Source organism: Notolepis coatsorum, assembly GCF_963971535.1.
Source record: "Notolepis coatsorum genome assembly, chromosome: 2".
Lineage (NCBI taxonomy): Eukaryota > Metazoa > Chordata > Actinopteri > Aulopiformes > Paralepididae > Notolepis > Notolepis coatsorum.
In genome coordinates this window covers 190,494,839-190,517,183 of record NC_140166.1, presented here as the reverse complement: position 1 = coordinate 190,517,183, position 22,345 = coordinate 190,494,839, and the positions used below count along the sequence as shown (strand labels likewise).

The window sequence follows — 22,345 nt, the reverse complement described above, 5'->3', positions numbered from 1 at the left end:
GTACCATGCTGTTGCCATACCAGGCAGTGATGTTTCCAGTCAAGATGCTCTCTACAGCTCCGGAGTAGAAGGACTGGAGTATCTTCCCAGATACTCTGAACTTCCTTAACTGTCTCAGGTGGTAGAGGCGCTGCTTCGCCTTTTTTACGACTGAGTCTATGTGTGTTGTCCATGTCAGGTCCTCTGAGATGTGGACCCCCAGGTACTTGAAGCTGCTCACCCTGTCCACGGTAGCCCCGTTTATCCTCAGTGGTGTGTGTGTCTCCTGCTGTCTCCTCCTAAAATCCACGATCAGCTCCTTGGTTTTACCAATGTTCAGGAGCAGGCTGTTGTCCTGGCACCAGCGTTCCAGTACCTCAACCTCCTCCCGGTAGCCTATAACTGTTCCGCAACTGTAAGTTACTTCCGGGGTAGGCCTGATTGGCCCCGACAGGCACGTGACGCGCAACTTTCTCTGCCGCGCGGCACGCTCCGCGGAGCGGAGCGGCAGAGCTTGCGGAATTATGTAACCGTCCTAATCGGCCATGATTTTCATTCGGCGCTTCAGCTCACCTGGCAGAGCAGCGGTCCTGCGATCCTGCGGTCCGTTGTTGACGAGTTCGAATCCCATCAAAAAAAAAATTTTTAACGTGATTTTTTTTTTAACGTGTATTCTTTCGCCGGTTAAGGTTAGGCATGGTTAAGGTTAAGGTTAAGGTTAGGCATTGTTTCGGAGTTGATTAAGGTTAGAACGGTTAAGTTTAGGCGCTGTTAAGGAGCTGGTTAAGGTTAGAGTTTGTCTTAGAGAATGGCAATATTCTTTCTATGGTTAAGGTTAGGCATGGTTAAGGTTAAGGTTAAGGTTAGGCATTGTTTCGGAGTTGGTTAAGGTTAGAACGGTTAAGTTTAGGCGCTGTTAAGGAGCTGGTTAAGGTTAGAGTTTGTGTTAGAGAATGGCAATAGACAGCCTATTTCCGCGCGACAGCTCTCAGCAGCCTCGTTGCGCGTCCTGAGTTTGCCGCGTCACGTGCCTGTCGGGGCCAATCAGGCCTACCCCGGAAGTTACTTACAGTTGCGGAACGGGTACAGGCCTCCCGGTAGGCCTTCTCGTCGTTGTCCGAGATCAGCCCCACCACCACCGTGTCGTCCGCAAACTTCACTATGGAGTTGGAGCTGAACTTGGCCACACAACTTGCTAGTTTGTTAGGGTATCTATGCTAATGTGTTATATTGCGATTGGTGGTGAATCATACGGTCTTCAATAGTAACTTACAGCTGTATCACCTTGGCTCCCCATTGCTGCACGAATCCGCTTCAAGGCCCTCGACCTAGCATACCGTGCGGCAAAGGGAACTGCTCCCACCTACCTCCGGTCAATGGTCTCTAACTACACACCCTCAAGACCCCTACGCTCTGCATCTTCTGGCCACCTCAGACCTACTCCTATCCAAGCTCCGGGAGGGTCATCAAAGAGAAGTCGCCTATTCTCAATCCTTGCCCCACAATGGTGGAATGAACTACCCACCCCAGTTAGGACAGCCGAAACACGTCCAATCTTTCGCCGTCGACTAAAGACGCACTTCTTCAACCATTATCTGAATTAAAAAAAGAAAAAGAAAAAAAAATATCTAACCCTAACTAACCATACTGTCATGCACTTGTCCTAATAAACTAACCTACACTGTAGCACTCAACACTTTGATGAACATTGTTACTCAGCTGATAGAGTTGTGCCCTTCCTGATGGCTTGTTGTACAGAACTTGTAAGTCGCTTTGGATAAAAGCGTCAGCTAAATGACTAAATGTAAATGTAAATGTAAATGGTGCACTGCTTGATTGCTTTTTCAAAAGCATGTAATTATATTTCAGGTTGAAGGATTATGTCCATTTTGATCAAATAAACCGTTTGTAGGTGTGATTGACTGTGACATCCATTTGATTCATCGCCTGAACCCCATAAAGGTGGACGTTGGCTCCTCCCTAACACTCTCTAACACAGTATGTTAAACTGATTTCGTTTGACTCTACAATTATGGACGATATAAATATATATATATATACGATTATATATATAAATTTAAAGCCACGAAAGTGATCCCAGTGTGGTCTGCAACATGTTGCATAACACTTCATCAAATCAATTGGAGACCTTTTACGATTCATACTTTTGTACACGTACCGAAAGGGGAAAATATAATAATTTTCTTCTCTTTCCATTATAGGAGCTGATTGTCAAACAGTCATGCATAATGGCATTCATCAGAGGCATTACCTACTGTGCATCGCAGGCTCATCTGTGAATGTACTATTATGTTTCTATACATTCTAGCTCTCTGGTTGTATATCATGTGCACAGAAGGAGCCTCGGCGTAGAGAGACACATCACTGCTGTGGGAGTTGGAGGAAGGAGGCTTGTGTTTTCCTACACATTTCCTCTCCTCTGATCACAGTATGCCTCTTGTGTACCGCTGGGTATACAGGACACAAATACACTCACTCAGATAAGGGCATACATGATTAAATGCAAACGTGCAAAAACGCGCACACAAACACGGGGGCACACAGACACAAACACACACATGCACATAGAAATGGCATGCACATACAGGACACAAATACACTCACTCAGATACGCAAGTACATACATGATTAAATGCAAGACACGCGGAAATGGAAACTTGCAAAAACGCGCACACAAACACGGGGGCACACAGACACAAACACACACACACATGCAAACTCCCACATGTGTACACAAACATATTCACACCAACTCTCTCTCTCACTCACACACACACAATCAATCAATCACTCATGCACGCATGCACATACACACACACATGCACGCGCACACACACACACACTCAATCACTCGTTCACTCACGCACGCATGCACACACACTCAATCACTCACTCACTCACACACAAAAACACACATACACACACACACACTCAATCACTCGTTCACTCATGCACGCACGCACACACTCAATCACTCACTCACTCACGCACAGAAACACATGCACACACACACACACACACACACACACACACACACACACACACACACACACACACACACACACACACACACACACACACACACACACACACACACACACACACACACACACAAACACTCAAGCAGCAGCAGAGCAGTACATCTTTTACTGGTGATACTGTCAGGTGCATTGTGTATCAGGATGGTAAAAGCTACACTGTATAGATGGATATCATGCTATGGATGCTGGGGATGCAGTACGTGTCAGTAGTGGGTATTTAGTCATCTGCACCGGGGAGCAGTCAGTCACCCATGAATCACACAGACATCATAGCAAGCGCTCTCCTCCACTTATAGAGAATGTAACCATAGCTACAATAGACTGGCATTGATGGATTGTGCAGCGTGTCATTGTATAGAGTCAAGTCAACCCCAGGGACTAGATGTATAGATGGATATACTGTATGGATGGAAAGAGGGAGGGAGGGTGTGGTGGAGGTATAAACCATTTTATTATTAATACTTCTTATAAAGCACAGCTTCTTCCTTTTCATTTGTATTGGAATGTTTTTTCCATTCTCTATTCTCCATTATCAACTCTACTCTCCTTTCTCTGTTCTACATTCTCCATTGTCCATTGTCCATTCTCTATTCTCTATAATTTTTTTGTGATCAAATTGTATTTTATTTTTCCTTCACATGAAACAAGACAAAACACAATACAGTAATAATAATAATAATAATAATAATAATAATAATAATAATAATAATAATAATAATAATAATAATAATAATAATAATAATAATAATAATAATAATAATAATAATAACAAGACTTCACAGGACAATAACAGCAATAATAATAATAACAATAATGACAATAAATAGAAATAATAAAATAATAAAAACAGAATATAAAATAAAATAAAATGATATTGCCAAAGATATTACAAAAGACGTTTCTTCCCCCACTTCAACACCCCGACCCCGCTTCGCCACTAGATCATGGCCTTTACTTTCTCAGCCGCTGAGGCCCATAGTTCAATGTTGGATTCCCTAACTCCAATCACCCGAGCAGTGGAGATCTCCATATAAATTACATCCAAGAGTGTCAAAGCCCAATTGATCGTTGTAAGTTTTTCGGGTTGTTTCCATCTCATGGCTATACATTTTTTGGCTGCTGTAACTCCCGCTACAATGAGTCTTTTTTGTTGTATGGAGGCCGGTAGTAGGGAGATATCATTTAAAATTAGGGTAACACTTTATAATAACACTCAGTTATAAGACCTTTATAAGGTATTTGTAGATAATGAACTAATCATGAAATGATCATGTATATGAATCATTTATATACATTCGTAAATTATTATTAAATCATTTATAACTATATTTATATAACATTTACAAATTAGTTATACATTTATAACTCATTATCAACATAGTTTGTACTTGATTTGTTCATCATTAAATAATGTTGTTTAATGTGTATAAGTAACACATTTGTAGATGCTTTGAAAAATGGATATGAAAAAACTACTATACCTCCATTTATTTGTTCATGTTCAACAAATGATTTGTAAAACATTCTTAAAAGATCTATAAATCATTTGCAAATGTTATGGTGTGCCCTAATCTAAAGTGAATACTATTCATCATTAACAAATGTCTAATAGTTGCTGTCTATCACTTGCTGATGGGTGACTGGATAGACTCAACTCTGCTTCTGTGAGATGCCCACGACGTTGAGATAGAGAAAAAAAGATGAAGTGGGAGAGAGGGAGCGAAAGAGAGTGAGCTGGGGGAGAGAGATAACTGGGGAGAGAAAGAAAGAGATGGAGAGACAGAGAAATAGATAGAGAAATAGAAATGGAGAGAGAGAGAAAGAGAGATGGGGGGAGAGAGAGAGAGAGTATTCTGTCAGATACTCGACACCCAGGCACCAAGGTTTGACATGGCTTTGGAGCTGCTAGATTGGACCAGAACTTGGACATGCTTAACAAGAAAGAAGGCTGAGACTAGATCAGGAATGAGCTTGGGCTGGATTTATAGGGCTGGTACAAGGCTATGACATGATAATGTAGGTATAAAGGCTGCTTCAATTTGAAAATGATAGCTGCCTAGAAATTATTAATTTTCGGGTGAGTGGGCAGCCAGGGCGGTGTGGGCTCCATTCCATGAAACTGTCATGTCCATGCTCCTCTCACACAGACACCTGGTTGCAGCCAGAGTTTAATTGACTCGTTACGTAAGATGCAATGAGCAGTACGTGTGGAGCATCTGTGGCTGCTCTGTCTCAGGAACTGCCTGGGTTCATGCAGGCTGCTTCCCATCTGGAATGGAAGATAAGGCGGGAGCTAAGTCTGCAGCCTGATTTTTGGTGAGGGCAGTGGGTTTGCCCAAAACATGGTCTAATATCTAGAGTTAGAGGGATCTAATCAAATCATAAATCAAATGTATTTGTAAAGCCCGAAATCACAAGGTAATGCCCCCATGGGCTGTACAAGTCTTCTTGAACAAGTCAAGAAGAAACATCACAATAAATCAAGAACAACACCAAGCAAAAACCAGTAGGTCGGGCTAGCCGGGTAAGTCTGTCGCCTCACAGCAAGAAGGTCCAGGGTTCGATTCCCGCTTGGGGACCAGATTTCCGCGATGCCAGGTACCCAGGTGGGGGATCTCCCAGGCCTTTCTGTGTGGAGTTTGCATGTTCTCCCCGTGCTCCCCCCGATAAGAGAAACCCAATGGAAAAACATGCACAACAGATCGCTGACGCTGTCGCATCCCTGACGAAGACGGCCAGGAGCACTTGGATTGGTCCCCGGGCCCGGTACCTCGCAGACGCCCTGTCTGCTCCTGGCAGCCCTTGGGGGGAAGGACGACGGGATGGGTTAAGAGCAGAGCTCAATCGCATCGGTGACCCTGAGAAAGACAATTGCATGTGTGTGTGTGTGTATTCCTCTGTATGTGTGCTGCCCATTGCATGTCGTTGTGTCGTTACGTGCCGAATAAAGACCTCGCTAAAGAGGTCCTGCATTATTATTATTATTATTATTATAAGACCAATTTTTTTATATAATGGCCTATTGGAGGAGGGGAACTAAGAGGCAAGAGAAGCGAACAATGAGGCCAAACTGAACTGAATTTATAGACTACTGTAGGCTACAGGGAGTAGCCAACCAGAGATTTGTTTATGAGCTACAAAACAAGGAACGCACCAGCCGCAATAAGCCTCTGCTAGCACGCCGAGAAGCTAACCGGCAGGCTAACTGGCTACAAACAATCAACCATCAAATAAGAGATTTGCAAATCTGTCTGGGAAATGTATAACCCACAGAGCAGACCTGACTAACGGAAGGGTAGTTGAGATTAAGAAGATGAAGCAGGGTACAAACCAGTTGACTACGCCAACCGGGAAAAGCCTCCGTGCTAGTGCGTCAGGAAGCTAACCGACAGTAATCTTAGACATCAAAACCAGCTAAAATAAGACTGAATTAGAACTATTAGGCTTGGCTCCAACAATGAAGACAATGGTCTCATTCACAAAGGACTTACGACAAAAATGGCTTTCTCTTAGGGCCATTTGAGACCTTTTCGGGCCGATTTTGGGATTCACCAACCATCCCAATAAAACATATATAATTAATATTATATTATAATATATTGTTTATATTCATGTCTTGCCCGAAAAGGTCTCAAATGGCCCTAAGAGAAAGCCCTTTTTGTCGTAAGTCCGTTGGAGGATGAGACTGATCTATGAGGACACCTTCTACTAATGCGGAGCGCCTCCAAAATCTCATCTCATCCCTGTGCAATTCCGCAAATTACCTACCTATCTCATCCCAGTATTTTCCCATGTTTCCTTCCCGTTGTCAAATCTGGGGGGGGGGGATTTGATGCCTCTTGTCACTCTTCACCTCCAAAACCTCCGGCATCTGAATCTAAAATTAAATTCAAATGTAGTCATTCAGAAGCAGTCAATCATTGAGGAGAGCACTCAGCTCTAGAGAGGGACCATGGAGACACACACACACACACACACACACACACACACACACACACACACACACACACACACACACACACACACACACACACATACACACACACACACACACACACGCATACACATGCATACATGCACACACACACATACAGTACCATTACACACAAGCATACACACAAGCATGCACGCACACACACGCGCACGTACACACACGCACACACACACACACACACACACACACACACCTACACACACACACACGCACACACACTTGAGAGCACGAGTGCACACACACACACACACACACACACACACACACACACACACACACACACACACACACACACACACACACACACACACACACACACACACACACACACACACACACACACACAAATTGAAAAGTAAGTAGCATATGATTGGAACATGGCAGATAGTATCAAGCAAATCTATCCCTGGACACATAGGGGGTATAAGTACCTCATAAACTCCGCCTGCATGTCTTGCGGGAGCTTGGACATCAGCCTAGTGGCACGGGACCCACACTGAAGCTCCATATGGCCTTTCTCTCCCAGCTGGTCTCTCCATGCCCACCACGGCTCTCACTCTGAGGGCAAATCTCTTAAAGGGAGCTGTGTTATGACTACGGATGTTGGGCACCTCCATTAGTTCTGCAGTGCGCCTTAATGACAGCTGGTGGGGTTACCCGTAATCAGTGGCGCTGCTAGGGTCTATTGGGGCCCTAGGCAATAATTCTTAGGAGGGGCCCCCAACCAGTGTTCATCTCCATTATGTTACAAATAATGTGACGCGAACACATTTTTATTTATTTTTTTACAAATGTGCAACTTTCAAATAAAAACAAGAACACACTATACAGAGCGGGTGGCTGGGTGGCACAGCGGAGATTGCGCTCGTCACCAATGCAAGAGACTCCGGTCTCGAATCCGGGTGTCAGCATTGCCTCCGGCTTGGGCCGGCCGTCATACTGGCTCAATTGGCAGAGTCAGCAGGTGGAAGTCGATGGGTGGTAATCTGGACGTTGTGGACAGCGACTCCTACAGGTCGGTTGGGGGACGCCTGCACAGCAGAGACAGGAAATAGCGGGGGTAGTGTGAGCCTCCCACACGTTACACCTCGCCAATGAGAGTCCGCGCTGGCAGGTGAAAAGATGTGACAGGCTGCCTCCTCGTGTACCGGAGGGGACACGTGATGCAAGGATGCAAGGCTCGCAGTTCACTACTCTCAAGACAATAGACACTTGTTCTGTGTGGCTAATGTCTGTAGTACAGTCCATTATGGTGGAAAAGTATTTAGCTTGTTTCACCTGGTTGATTATCTCATCACTTATTTTGTCTCCAATCAGGGTTATGATTTCATTTTGAATTTCACTGCTGATGTGTAGTGCACCTTTGTTTCTTTGTTTTGAATCCTCCTCAAATGTCCGCTGTAGTACAGGTGCATTTTTTATAAAAATAGGTTGAGTGTGGTGACGATCGAAAGGCGGCAAATTCAACTTTCCAACAACGTATTCTCCACTTGCACAACCTGAAAGTAGGCACTTCCGGCTGACTTCCGGTTGCGAATGGTACTTCCTGTCCCATCCAAATACATTGTTTTTAGCTACTTTTCTCCCGTTATTTAAACAACTTTGTCGTCACAGAGAGGTAATGAAACGTTTGTATTATTATAGTATAGAATGTATTTAATAAGCAAACGTTTGTCAGCAGGGTTTTTGGGCTGTATTTCATGTAAAAACGTTTACTGTTAGTTTACTTGCTCACGCTAATTAAGGCTAATGCTGGCTAACAGAAGCTAGAGCAAGAAACGACGCCGCAAAGTATTGTTTATAGTGCATTTCTTGCCACCTTATAGCATTTGTACATTTGTATGACAGTCTATAATGCTCCCGTGAGGTTTTTCCGGACGTTTTGGTAATGATTTTCACTATAAAATCATATTTCTAAATGACAGGAAGTTGATAAACTGGCCGGAATAGCTTTGAGCTAACGATCTTTGCCGATGCATTCCATTCTAAACGTAACGTTAGTTGTTCAAAACATTACCTGTCTATATAATTTGTTCCTCAACGTTATATAGACAGGTAATGTTTTGTAAACTAACTGCAGCCTGCTACAGTTAGAAGCTAACGTTAGCCAGCAAGCTGCAGCCTGCTACAGTTAGAAGCTAATGTTGAGGAACAAATTATATAGAATGTAATATATTAAAAATGCATGAACATTCACTGATAATTGGTTTGTAGTGGAGTCTATACAAGGTCTACATTGCCGGACCATGTAGAATCCGGACCTTGTAGACTGACATAATTCTGTGCATAGTTTAGTCTACACAGGCCATATTTCAAATAATCAAAATCTTACTTCATTCATCTTAAACATTCTTGATTTGGGGGATTGGTAGTTCCCATGAAATCTGAAGTTGTTCAAACGACAACAGCGATCCACCTTGAATTAAATCACACAGCCGAGTGAAACCTTGTTGGCTGCGTCACAGCCAAAAGGGGCTACTTAATTAATTAATCCAATCCACTTTATTTATAGAGCACATTTAAAAACAACAACGTTTACCAAAGTGCTGTACAAGTCCCACAACATAAGATTAAAAAATAAATAAAAAATAAAAATTATAATTTTTTTTTCCCGAAGCTTCGAATTAAAATCGAAGCTCGGCCCCGAAGCTTCGAGTGCCAAAAAAAGCTTCGAAGGTCAGCCCTACACCACAGTGATCACATACTCCAGTTACAGTTACAGTCCAAGCAATCAATCTTTTTTTTTTTTATCCACTTTTTCTCCCATTTTTCTATATTTTCTCCCATCCCAATTTCGTATCATCCAATTCAACCCTCCCCTGTCACGGACGCTGTTTCTTGCCTCCCACAAGCCGGCTGCAATGTGGACTAAAGGCCTCTACATGCTACAGCAACTTCAAAGCAACTGCACCACAACATCGACAAAGCAACGGTGTTGCAGACACTCTACCTTTATGCTTCTGCAAAATCAACGCGCAGCCTATGTAACATTGTACCCCGTACGTAGCTAGGTTCCCTAGATAGATGACACTTCCCTTCTCAACCAACCCATTGATAACAAGCAGAAAAATAAGCATCATTTTTACTTCCGGGCGGGGGGTTTCAAAATAAAAGAGCGAGTCTAAAAGCACCGTAAATACGTTTATTTTTTACAATATCTAACGTTACACGAACCTAAACTAATCTAAAGTTAGTTTAGGTTCGTGTTAACGTTAGATAATGTACAAAATAAACGTATTTCCGGTGCTTTTAGTCGTCGCTCTTTTATTTTGAAATCCCCCAACCGGAAGTATTATAGTGTCTGTTGCTAGCAGCTTAACTTTTGTCAGCCGGTTCTGTGCTTTTTAACGTAACTTCATTAGTTTCCAATGGAGAGGAGAGATAGACCGGCTCACATGCAGCTCAAACTACCTGTTGGAATAAATTAATTGATTGATGTTTAACTTGTCCCTGTGTGTGTCCAGTCATTTCGACTAGCAAACGTTGTATTTAACATTACCTCAGGATACCATTGTATTTAGTTGGTTAGCTATGTAGCTAATGTGGATAGCATTTTGAATAGCACCAATGCTAGCTGGCTGGCTACAGCTTTATTTACTAAATTATGGAGGCTTTTTAATCGTCAAGGTAAGAGAGGATTTGTCATGATCAACTGAAGGCGTATGCTATGGAACAATATGTGCTTGGGTTTTCAGAAAAAGGCCAGTTATGACGCTAATTATTTAGCTAATATTGATAGCATAGCTTGCTGGCTACAACAATGGCGGATGGTATTCCTCGCTGCGGGAGTCGGACCAATATTATTCTATGACAGCCCCGCCCCCATTCACTACCAACCAATCACTGCTATGCAATACCAACGCAACGGGTGTTTAGATTAGATTTTGGAGACAGGTACACAACATCCTCGCAACACAGTCTACAAGACTCTCTGCAACAAGCGCGTTGAAATCGCGCCGATGTTGTGTTGAAGTTGCTTTGAAGTTGCTGTAGCATGTAGAGGCCTTAAGTCATACATAGCACAAGTCCCCTCCGGTACTTGAGGTAACAGCAGTCGCATCTTTTCACCTGCGCAGCTCGATCTCTCAGTGGCGAGGAGTAACGCGTGGGAGGCTCACGCTGCCCCCGACACTTCCTGATTCTACTGCGCAGGCGCACCAACCGACCTGTAGGAGTCGCTGTCCACAACGCCCGATCCCCACCCATCAGTTTCCCACCCCCTAATACGGCCAATGTGTATTAGTACGGACGACCAGCTAAACTGAAAGCAAATGTGGAGCGCTGGGCTCGAACTGACGAGCCCAGCGTCTCCAGCATTTCGTGGCGAGCGCCTTTCCCACTACGCCACATAGCCGCCCCAGCAATCAATCTTTTTATCTATCTATCTACATACATAGGTAAAGCACTTTGATTTGCCTCTGTGTATGGAATGTGCTATACAAATAAACTTGCCTTGTTTATCCTATATTTTTTATTAAAAAAAAGGTCACTTTAAGGAAAGAACTGTTGTGGTTCTTGTATAGTATAGTTTAGAAATAGCAAGTATAGCATAAGGATATAGAGTAAAAACTGTATAAGTGTACATAGGACCCAGTGCCCTAATTCGTAGCTAACATTGTATTGCATTATCTCATGTCTATTTTATCATGTCTATTTTATGTCTATTTTATTATCTTCTACTTATTTTATTTACTATTGTATTATTGCACAATCAAAGCGGGCATGGCCACCCACATTTCACTGTATGCCCTGGTATGCATGTGACAAATAAACCTCTTGAATCTTTAATCTATCCCTGCCCCTCACTAAAGTAAGCCCCTAACCCTAAAATGGTCTATTTTAAAGTGCGGCTGGCCAAAATGTCCTCACTTCCCTTCTAAATCCTTACTTCTTATGTCAAGAATTCAAACTGGTTGTTATGGTTTGTAACCGACCTCAAACGCAACGGCACAGACAGGTAGTTCAGAGTTAGCCAAATACTAGGGCGTATTTATTTACAGAGTAAAAAAAAAGGGTAAAGTACAATTATCAAACAAACAGGGAGACTGCCTTCGGCAGAGTCATCTGCGGCTCTGCAGAATCCTCCTGGTGATAGCGGTGGGGAAATGGCATGTGACGTTGTAGCGGCTCTGCAGATACTCCCAGCTTTTACTCAAGGTGGAAAACGGAGAGAGAGAGAGGTATCAGAAACAGTCCAACGAAACACAGAGGCAGTGTGGTTCCCTCCTCCCTTAGCTGTGTCCAGAACCAATTGACAGTGACAGTCTTCAGTGTTCCCCACAACACACAATTAGCTGAGTCAGTGCAAACAAAACGAAATCTTCAGTGTCTCTTCTAAAACACACAATCAGAATAATCCAGAGGGGTAACAAAATCTTCAGTGTCTCTTCTAAAACACACAATCAGAATAATCCAGAGGGGTAACAAAATCTTCAGTGTCTCTTCTAAAACACACAATCAGAATAATCCAGAGGGGTTTGGTTCCACTCACCCAAGCGCAACGCGTAAAAAGGGAAAACGAGGCGCAGCTCCAAACGGGGAACAAGGTTCTCAACAGCGGTTCTCCACAGAAAGGTCCTGGAGAGAAAGTAGACCAGGAACAGCAACGGGGAAAAAGCAGGCAAATGCAGTTGTATTCCAGAACGACCCGACAACGATAGAAGGAAGGTCCAGGTATATAAAGCCCTCTGGGGCGCTAATCACAAACTATGACAGCTGCGTGATGAAAGTGGCAATCGCTCAAAAAGCGTGTGGCGGGGAATGCACCAATCAGCACCGTACCTCAGGAGAGCGTGTGGCGGGGAACGAACCAAACCTCACACTGGTCCTCCAAATAGTAATACAAATAAGCACACAACCGACCCCCCCTCCCCACGCACACGCACACACACACATACACACACACACACACACACACACACACACACACACACACACACACACACACACACACACACACACACACACACACACTGAAATTTTCTTGGCATGAACGGTCGAGGTAGGAGGATGAGAGATTGAACGGTGACTACTAATGAATGAAAACTCAGAAGGCGAGACACATCGTGTAAACAAATCACAGGCAGACTGGAACAGGCAGGATAAGGACTCATCATTAACACTCCTCTACCTCTATACTCTACTCAGCCCAGACAAGCTGCATGGTGATTAACCTCTCCACCATACAGTACCTGCTCCCATATCAGCTATACAGACACATACTCCATAGGGAATTCATAATTTTTTGCTCTCTATATGTTCCACTCTCTTTCTTTCTTTCTTTCTTTCTTTCTTTCTTTCTTTCTTTCTTTCTTTCTTTCTTTCTTTCTTTCTTTCTTTCTTTCTTTCTTTCTTTCTTTCTTTCTTTCTTTCTTTCTTTCTTTCTTTCTATTCTCTCATTCTCTGTCTCTTTCACACACACACACGCACGCACACACACACACACACACACACACACACACACACACACACACACACACACACACACACACACACACACACACACACACACACACACACACACACACACACACACACACAAGTTCTCTCTCCCTGTTCTCTGTAATATACTGTACCTTAACAGTCTAGCTTTGGCAGAAGAGCTGGGGTCTCAGGGTCACAGGGTCATGGGGTCGGAGTTATTAGCATGAAAATGAGAATGAAGCTGTGGAGTCTATTATGGATGAGCTGAAACAGAACATGACATTCTCCTGCCCTGATGACCTCCCTGGTGGAGGAATCTCACCTGATCAAATCTCTCTGTTTTCTCCCCCTCTCTCCCTTTGCCTCTTCTTTGTATCATTCCATTCATCCTTCCATCCCTGCTCTCCCTCTCCCATACCATCTCTCTCTTTCTCCCTCCTGTTCCTCGATCTCTCTCTCCTCTTCCAGAATGATTCGTGGAGCGAGCTGTATTCCTTTGCCCTCTTCAAGGCCATGAGTCACATGCTGTGTATTGGTTACGGGCGTCAGGCCCCCGAGAGCATGTCGGACATCTGGCTGACCATGCTCAGTATGATCGTGGGAGCCACCTGCTACGCCATGTTCATCGGCCACGCCACCGCACTCATCCAGTCTCTGGATTCATCACGACGACAGTACCAGGAGAAGGTAAGACCTGAACCTGGAGAGGAAACCGACAGGCGTCACAGTAGCTCAGTGGGCTAAGGCTTACGCCATGTATGTACTGAAACTGCTTTAGATCTGCCTTGAAATGTATCTTAAAATAAACAATATTTTATGAAGTAATGTCAATGGGGGGGCGGCAAGCAAGCTTGTGGCCGTAAGGTTGCAGGTTTGAAGTAAACAAGGAATGCTCTCCCCTCCTTCAACAGCTATCATTGAGATGCCCTTGAGCAAGGCACTTAAACCCCAGCTATTCCAGTGGAGCTACGTAATGGCCAAGAATAAAAGACTGTGGTTGGGCAGCTCCCAGCTGTAAGTGTATCATGTGTAACCCTCCGTCCCCTTCAACTGCTGCTATTAGTCAGTCGGGGCTCCGGTTCGGCAGGGAGGGGATCTGGTGGAGATAGCATGAACCTCTGTGAGTGTTAGGCTCCCAGTGAAGCTCCCTGTCAGCTGAAAAGAAGCGGCTGGCGATGTACACCCTCCCCATAACAACAGTAGGGCAGCGAAACGACCAGGAAGGGAACATCTTTTATCACACTAACATAGATGTCATAGAGCAGATTACGCTAAACATAATGTAGAAGGCCAGGCACGTGCACACATAGAGCCCAAGGGGTGCTTGAGCACCTGCCTTTTTGAGCCTCATAAAAAAGTGCCCTTTTTGAAAAAAAAAATGTATATATATTTTTTTTTTTTACCGTTACGCATATAGACTGCCCTTCCAACTGAAAAATGTCAGGATGGAATCAAAATATTAGGTAAAGAGAGAGAGATGCCCTATATTCCATTGCAGTTTGCACGGCCTCCTCAGTGTTCCTCTCCACGGACCTATATATTTTATGCATAGCGTGGGTGGTGATGATGATGATGATGATAGAAACCGCTGTGGCGCATACAGTTGAATGCTGGTATTACACTCACTGAGGGACATGAAGAAGTCAAGTCCGATGGGATTTTGGAATCTCAAATACAAATCGGGATTGGAATAAAAAATGCATTTATATTAAACAATACAGAATATACAGCACTTCTTGGGGTCTGTAGGGTAAGCACTTATTCCCTCCCCCCTGAACATTTATGGAGATGTATGGGCCTTTTAAGTCAGTGATAAAAGTGTATTTCAAGGATAAGTGAGCTCCTGCACTGATTATTATAGTTCAATATTCAATATGTGATCACCAAAACCCCCCAAAATGCATATCAGTTAATTCCCCCAAAAATGTTGAATACACAAATGTGGCTGGGGGAACTGATTCACTCAGCATGAATGGACTATAGGTCAATAAAAACAATACACACAAAAAAAAACATAAAAAAAAAGAAATTATAATTTTTTTTATTTCGATTAGTTTAGATTATAATCGATTCTAACATATTCAAATCGATGCATCGAATCGAACACATTAGAATCGATGCATTTAGATTAATCGATGCATCATTACACCCCTACTATATAGACACCATGCAATGGAAGTTACTAGTACGTTTACTCTCTGTATTTGTAGTATTTTCCATCTCTGCAGAGTTTATACTTTTACTCCTCTACATTTCAAACCAAATATCCTACTTTTTAGTCCACTACATTTATCTATAACACTTACAAACACTTATAGTCAGGGAATATTATCAGATATTTGACCAATCTTGGAATAAATTCCTTACCAAGACATTTCTTCACCAATGTGTTTGTAAAGGTGTCTAATAACAACATAGAAGTCAAGTCAAGTCAAGAGTTTTATTTGTCACGGCATACAAGTATACAATGAAATGCGGGAAGTTGAAGTACCTGGGACCTTATCTGTGAAAGATTTACATTTACATTTCTGCCTTAAGTACCTTGTGAGGTGTCAAACTAGGGGTTATTCATGATTCTGAATCGATTGCAAACATTTACTTTGCACTAAAGCACTCCTTGGTGGAAAAACAGCCACACCCACCTTACCTGCTCATCGCCAACCCTTTTTTGTGAAAATAAATATGGCTGGGTGCATATAAATTAAAAAGTATCTTTATTAGTTTATTCACATACTTGCCATGGTAACTACTCATTGTTTACTGGTAACTGTTGTAGCTGGCATTTGCAGCAAGTGAATGGTAGGTGTCAGACATGCTCAAGCCATTTGAAACCCTCTCCTGTGTGGATCATGGACAGACACAATAGACTCCACACATATCAAATTACAATATTCACCAGTCAGCAAGATAATACAAGAAGATTTTACATCTGATTTGTAAGTATTATCTAAAAGAATAAATAATAATAATTATAACTGGACAAATTCATGTCATTACATTGATAATATGCATATATAAATAATATATAGGGTGTGTACTATCATCAAATGATCTTACTTGTTAGCTAGCTGGCCACAAGTGCTGGGTGCAGACTCTCAGTTACTTCTCTGATGTCAAAAAGCGCATGGAGGAAGGTGTCAAGAAACATGGTCCACTCCACAAAGACCTTGCCAAAAGATGGGATGAAGTGAGATACGGAAGCGATTGAACTTGCCCTCAAATGGTTTGCGGAGAACAACCCCTTCGACCACAACAGAGACAAGCAGTTGCTTGTGTCCTTCTCAACAGGATTCACAAGCACAGCAGTTGACTCAGTCGATGCTGAAAGAGCGGTTGAAGTATGGAGGGAGATGGAGATAAAGCTGGATGTACAGTAACATCGACCATGGAGGTGAAGTACAGGGTACAGGCTCAAAGATTCACAAGATTCACCTAAACTCACTCAAGTTGCTCAACCGAATGATCATTTTCACCCCAACGGTATATGGCAATCGAGACAAGCTTAGCCTTAGAGTATGAGCTAACTCCCTTGTCCTTGTCCTTGTTCAGTAACAAAGACCAGAAAATAAACAAGGCAAACAAGGCAGGCTTTTCCATGACCAGTCAGGAGTTGACCGATCCACTTGACCTCATTTACAAGCCCTGGTCGCCCGGTAGTTGATGGCGGATGTCTTCGCTACATGGTGAAGTGGGAACAAGGTCAGACTTGGCAGGAGATTGCTGACAGTTACCTGAGCTACATGCAGTGTCTTGGTAGTCACACTCAGAATATCATTGTGGTCTTTGATGGCTATAGCAGCTCGCCAAAAGATCATGACCACATCCGGCATACTAAGAACTCCTGCTGTGATCTACAGATTTGCCCGGATATTATTTCACACCCAGGGCAAACCAGAGCTACTCAAGCTGTGATTACAATGGAGATTACAGCAACTGGTGGTGCAGCTGCAAGAAGAATGGTGTCAAGTGTATCTCAGCATGTGGAAATTGTAAAGGCATTACTGTACATGCAATAATTGTATTCCTGGAGAAGACTCATGAAGCATTTGTGGATCAGTATTGTTTTGTAACTTAATATTTAAGATATTGAAATAAACAAATAAAGCAACTTTTTAATTTACATGTAAAAGTGGGCGTGGCCGCTTTCCCTCCAATGAGTAGTTTCAGTACAAAATAAATGTTCTCAATCGATGTGTTATTAGACACCTTTACAAACACATTTGTGAAGACATTTCTTGGTAAGGAATTTATTCCAAGATTTGTGTATATTTCCCTGACTATTAGGGGTGGTAGGGGGTATTTAAACATTAAATACAACTTAAAGTCTGAAATAATTTTTTTTCGGCCGAAAGATTCAGCACCATGGACAGGTCTGCTCAAACTGATTTATTTTGGTACCATCTGGGTCGGCAAATTCTAGATGTGATTTAAAAAAAAATCCTATACATCCCTAGATTTAGTTATGATATGATAGACAGTTTGGTTTTGTAGCTTATTAGTGGTTCACAAAATAAGTCTCCGACCCGAGTCGATTGGACCTTCCTACGCTGAGCTATATGGTAACTTTCGAGCACCTACAGCATAATACCGCCGCAACAATGAGGCATTCACCTGTAGGTAGGTGCGTGAAAGTTACCATATAGCTCAGCTCCAATCGACTCTGGGTTTATCTCTATGTGTTCAGGAGACTCAGGTGCATAAAAAACGTGATCATGGTCATATCTCTAGTACCCCCACAACTCGACGTACGAGCGAATCTATGAAGGGGAGCAAGATATGGCAGGATACTTATTTAGCAAAAACTCAGTTTTCCTTTAACCACTAATAAGCTACAAAACCAAACTGTCTATCATATAAAAACACAATCTAGGGATGTATAGGAATAAAAAAGAAGGGTAGAAGAGCTACAGTATTGATTGTCAGGACTTCCAATTTGTGATCAGCGAATTGAAGCTTCTGTTTTCTGTCTTCCATTGTCCTAAGACATGCATACTGTTGCATGGGCAGTATTTATACTATTTTACCATATCAGGAGCACTCAGATGCTCCGTAAGCCAACTGGAGCAATCCGGAGCAAATTGCACTCCGTGAGCCAACAGTGCTGCCAGATATCAGGAGCAAATTGCACACTGCGTGTTTGTGCTAGTATATCATCTGTGCAATATCTTTAGTTAAGACAGAGCAAATAGCGGGCGCAAATCACACGCAGTTAAGGGTGCTATTAGCGGGCGCAATCCATTCTTTGTGAATTCGGCCCTTATTTCTAATCAAAGGGTTTTGTGCACAAAACACGCAATTCAATATAAATGATGTATACAGTACATGATGTGTATCAGGCAACTCGCCATTTTAGCATAATTTATACACGATGCTGAAGTTACTTTTACTTTTGATACTTGAGTACATTTGATAGCAAGTACTTCAATACTTAGGCATAGAACTTTGAATGGAGGACTTTTACATTTACTAGTACTATTTGATCAGGGTATTTCTACTCTTCATTTGTAGTATCTTGTCCTCCACAGTGACGTTGATAAGGTTGTCACGTTCAATATGGCCATCGAGCATTCTCTCATTTAGTTCCCAGCACACCGCTTCGACTGGAACACCATCTGTTCTATTAGCTCTTTATTCATGATCCAAGTTCCCAGGTCGTTGGCTTGTCGACTCCTGACACTGGCAGATCAAAGCCTTTTGGTGTGTGTCTGGTAGCTGGGGAGGCAGCGCTCCTCTATGAGAACATGGTGTCATTGGGACTGCTTGTCTCGTTAGCTTCCTTAGATCCTGCCGTGATGTGGGAGTGGCTTACATCAGCTGTCACTAACACACGCACACGCACACATAAACATACACTTACAGTCACATACACAAATGCACTTACACACACACACACACACACACACACACACACACACACACACACACACACACACACACACACACACACACACACACACACACACACACACACACACACACAAACAAATGCATGTACACACATACCTGCAAGTGTACACAAAAACACAATCAATCAATCAATCAATCAATCAATCACACACACACACACACACACACACACACACACACACACACACACACACACACACACACACACACACACACACACACACACACACACACACACACACACACACACACACACACACACACACACACACACACAGCTGTAATTAGTTAAGCTTTGTTAATCTTTATTGATCCATATGGTTAATGTTGAGAATAAAGGATGACTGCGTTTCCATCTCTGTCTGTCATCTACAGTTTTGGCTTCAACTCAAGACTCAACTCAAGTTCCCTTCTGTTTCCCGGCGCTCGCAGCCCGGTTTATTCGCCGTCCTGGAGAGATAATCATCTCCTTTTTGTTTTCTAGGTCACAAAATCAGTGAGCGTCCATAGCGGAGGATACTTGATCTATCTCTCCCCTGACAGAAGCTGTTGTGTGTTTAAAATGTAATGAAGGGTATAATGAAGCAGCTATCGCAAATATACGTGAACACAGCACTGTCAGCAGGGAATGAATGGGCTGCATTACCAATGGATCTGGGGTACACATTACCCACATTCAAGCCAACGACCTGGGAACAAAGTGTATAAGAATAAGTTAGTATTCATTATGAGACGGGCCAAGAAAGATTATTACAATAGATTGTTAGGCGAAAATAAAAATAATATAAAGGGCACATGGGACATTCTAAATAAGGTAATGGGAAATAAATCAGCGTCCATAAAAATGCCTAGCCATTTCATTAGTAATAGTAAGACTATAAAAAACATGAATGAGGTGGTTAATGAATTCAACTCTTTTTTTGTGAATGTGGGGCCAAATTTGGCAGATGCCATTCAAAAACACGATGAACCATTACAGGAAGGATGGAGAGGAGATAGTAATGTACTGCAGTCTATGTTTTTAGGAAATGTCAGTGAAGCAGAAATCATGTCCATTGTATTAAAGTCAAAGAATAAGACATCCATTGACAGTGATGGGATAGATATGATTATAGTGAAGAAGACAATTGATTGTATAATCAAACCTCTCTGTTATATTTGTAATCTTTCTTTTCAGACAGGTATTTTTCCAGACAGGATGAAGGTAGCAAAAGTGATCCCACTTTACAAAGTAGGAGATAAGCACAGCTTCACTAACTATAGACCAGTGTCATTGCTCTCACAGTTCTCGAAAGTGCTTGAAAAACTGTTTTCGCATAAGTTAGATGGTTTTGTGGAAAAGAATAAACTGCTGAGCGAAAGCCAATATGGCTTTAGGCAAAACAGATCAACAGCGACTGCCTTAATGAATATTATTGAAGAAATAACAACAGCAACAGATAAAAGGAAATTAACAATAGGGGTGTTTATTGATTTAAAAAAGGCATTTGATACCTTAGATCATAATATTCTAATTTCCAAATTACGTTCATATGGTGTGAGAGGAATGGTTCTTGAATGGTTGAGTAGTTATCTCCACAATAGGCAACAATATGTGCAGTTGGCAGATGTCAAATCTGAGCTCATGAAGATTGAATGTGGGGTACCGCAAGGTTCGGTTTTGGGGCCCAAACTCTTTCTTTTATATATTAATGATATTTGTGATGTTTCAAAACTATTACAGTTTGTCTTGTTTGCTGATGATACAATTTTTTTTTGTTCTGGAAATAATTTAAAGGAACTAGCTGAATATATTGTGTATGAAATGACAAAGCTAAAGAAATGGTTTGATGTAAATAAGCTATCACTGAATCTGAAAAAAATTATGATTTTTGGCAATCGAAAACTAGATGAAAATATAGTACTGACCATAGATGGAGCTGATATAGAGAGAGTTAATGAATTTCGTTTTCTTGGTGTGATTATGGATGATAAATTAACATGGAAATCGCACATAGCACACGTTAAAAAAAAGATGTCCAAGAGTATTTTTGTTATGAATAAAGTAAAGGATGTGTTAGAGTATGAGGCAATGAGAACACTCTACTGCTCACTCATCTCACCTTATATCAGTTATTGTGTTGAAGTATGGGGGAATACTTATGGGACAAATATAAAACCATTATATATACTACAGAAGAGGGCTGTACGAATCACACATAAAGTGAGTTATCGAGAACACACAAATATATTATTTATTAAATCTAGAATAATTAAACTTGAAGACATGGTTAAGTTTCAAACAATGTTAATTATGTTTAGGGCAAGAAATAATACACTGCCAGAAAAACTACAAAATCTTTTTCATTTAGAAAGTGAGTTTAGTAGGAGAAAATACAATTTTAAACATCAGTTTGCACGTACCACACTTAAACAGATGTGTCCTTCAGTTATTGGTGTAAAGTTATGGAATTCTCTCCATAGCGAGCTTAAGGGATGTAACAGTGTTTATCAATTCAAAAAAATTTATAAAAAAATAATATTTAGTCAGTATGAAAATCAAAATGTGATCTGAATAGTGAGATCTTTTTTTTTCTCTTCTCTCTTTTTTTTTTTTTTTTTTTTATTCTTTATCATTATTATTATTATTATTATTTAAATTGTTCTTGTTTAACTGTGGATTGTGTTTCTTTTATAATGGTATAAATGATTATTTGTGTAAATAAGGTTATACGCCGACCATTAAGAAAATACATGTTAGTTTAGGAATAAGGGGCAGGTAATTATAAGATTTATTCTTCTTCCTGCTCCTTTTGTCCATGGAATGGCTATTTATGATTTTTTAATGAAGAAACTATGATTGTATTATTCCATGTGGCAAATAAAAACTCTGAACTGAACTGAACACTATGTAATTGTGTATACTGTGTAGTGTGTATATACCGTTCTCCACTACAGCTGTTTGATGTTAGACCACCTTGTGATGATAGATTAATAGTTA

General features: G+C 41.8%; 1 protein-coding gene across 1 annotated transcript in view; it reads left to right on the top strand.

Annotated features, from left to right (window-relative positions):
* The window catches only part of hcn2b (hyperpolarization activated cyclic nucleotide-gated potassium channel 2b), a gene marked incomplete at both ends in the record, with an annotated part of 135,362 nt that overhangs the window by 37,248 nt on the left and 75,769 nt on the right, over nucleotides 1-22,345 (top strand). The window contains one exon of the mRNA XM_084307819.1: nucleotides 13,927-14,145. Within this exon, the coding sequence (XP_084163945.1) occupies nucleotides 13,927-14,145 (219 nt within the window). The remainder of the gene's footprint in view (nucleotides 1-13,926; nucleotides 14,146-22,345) is intronic.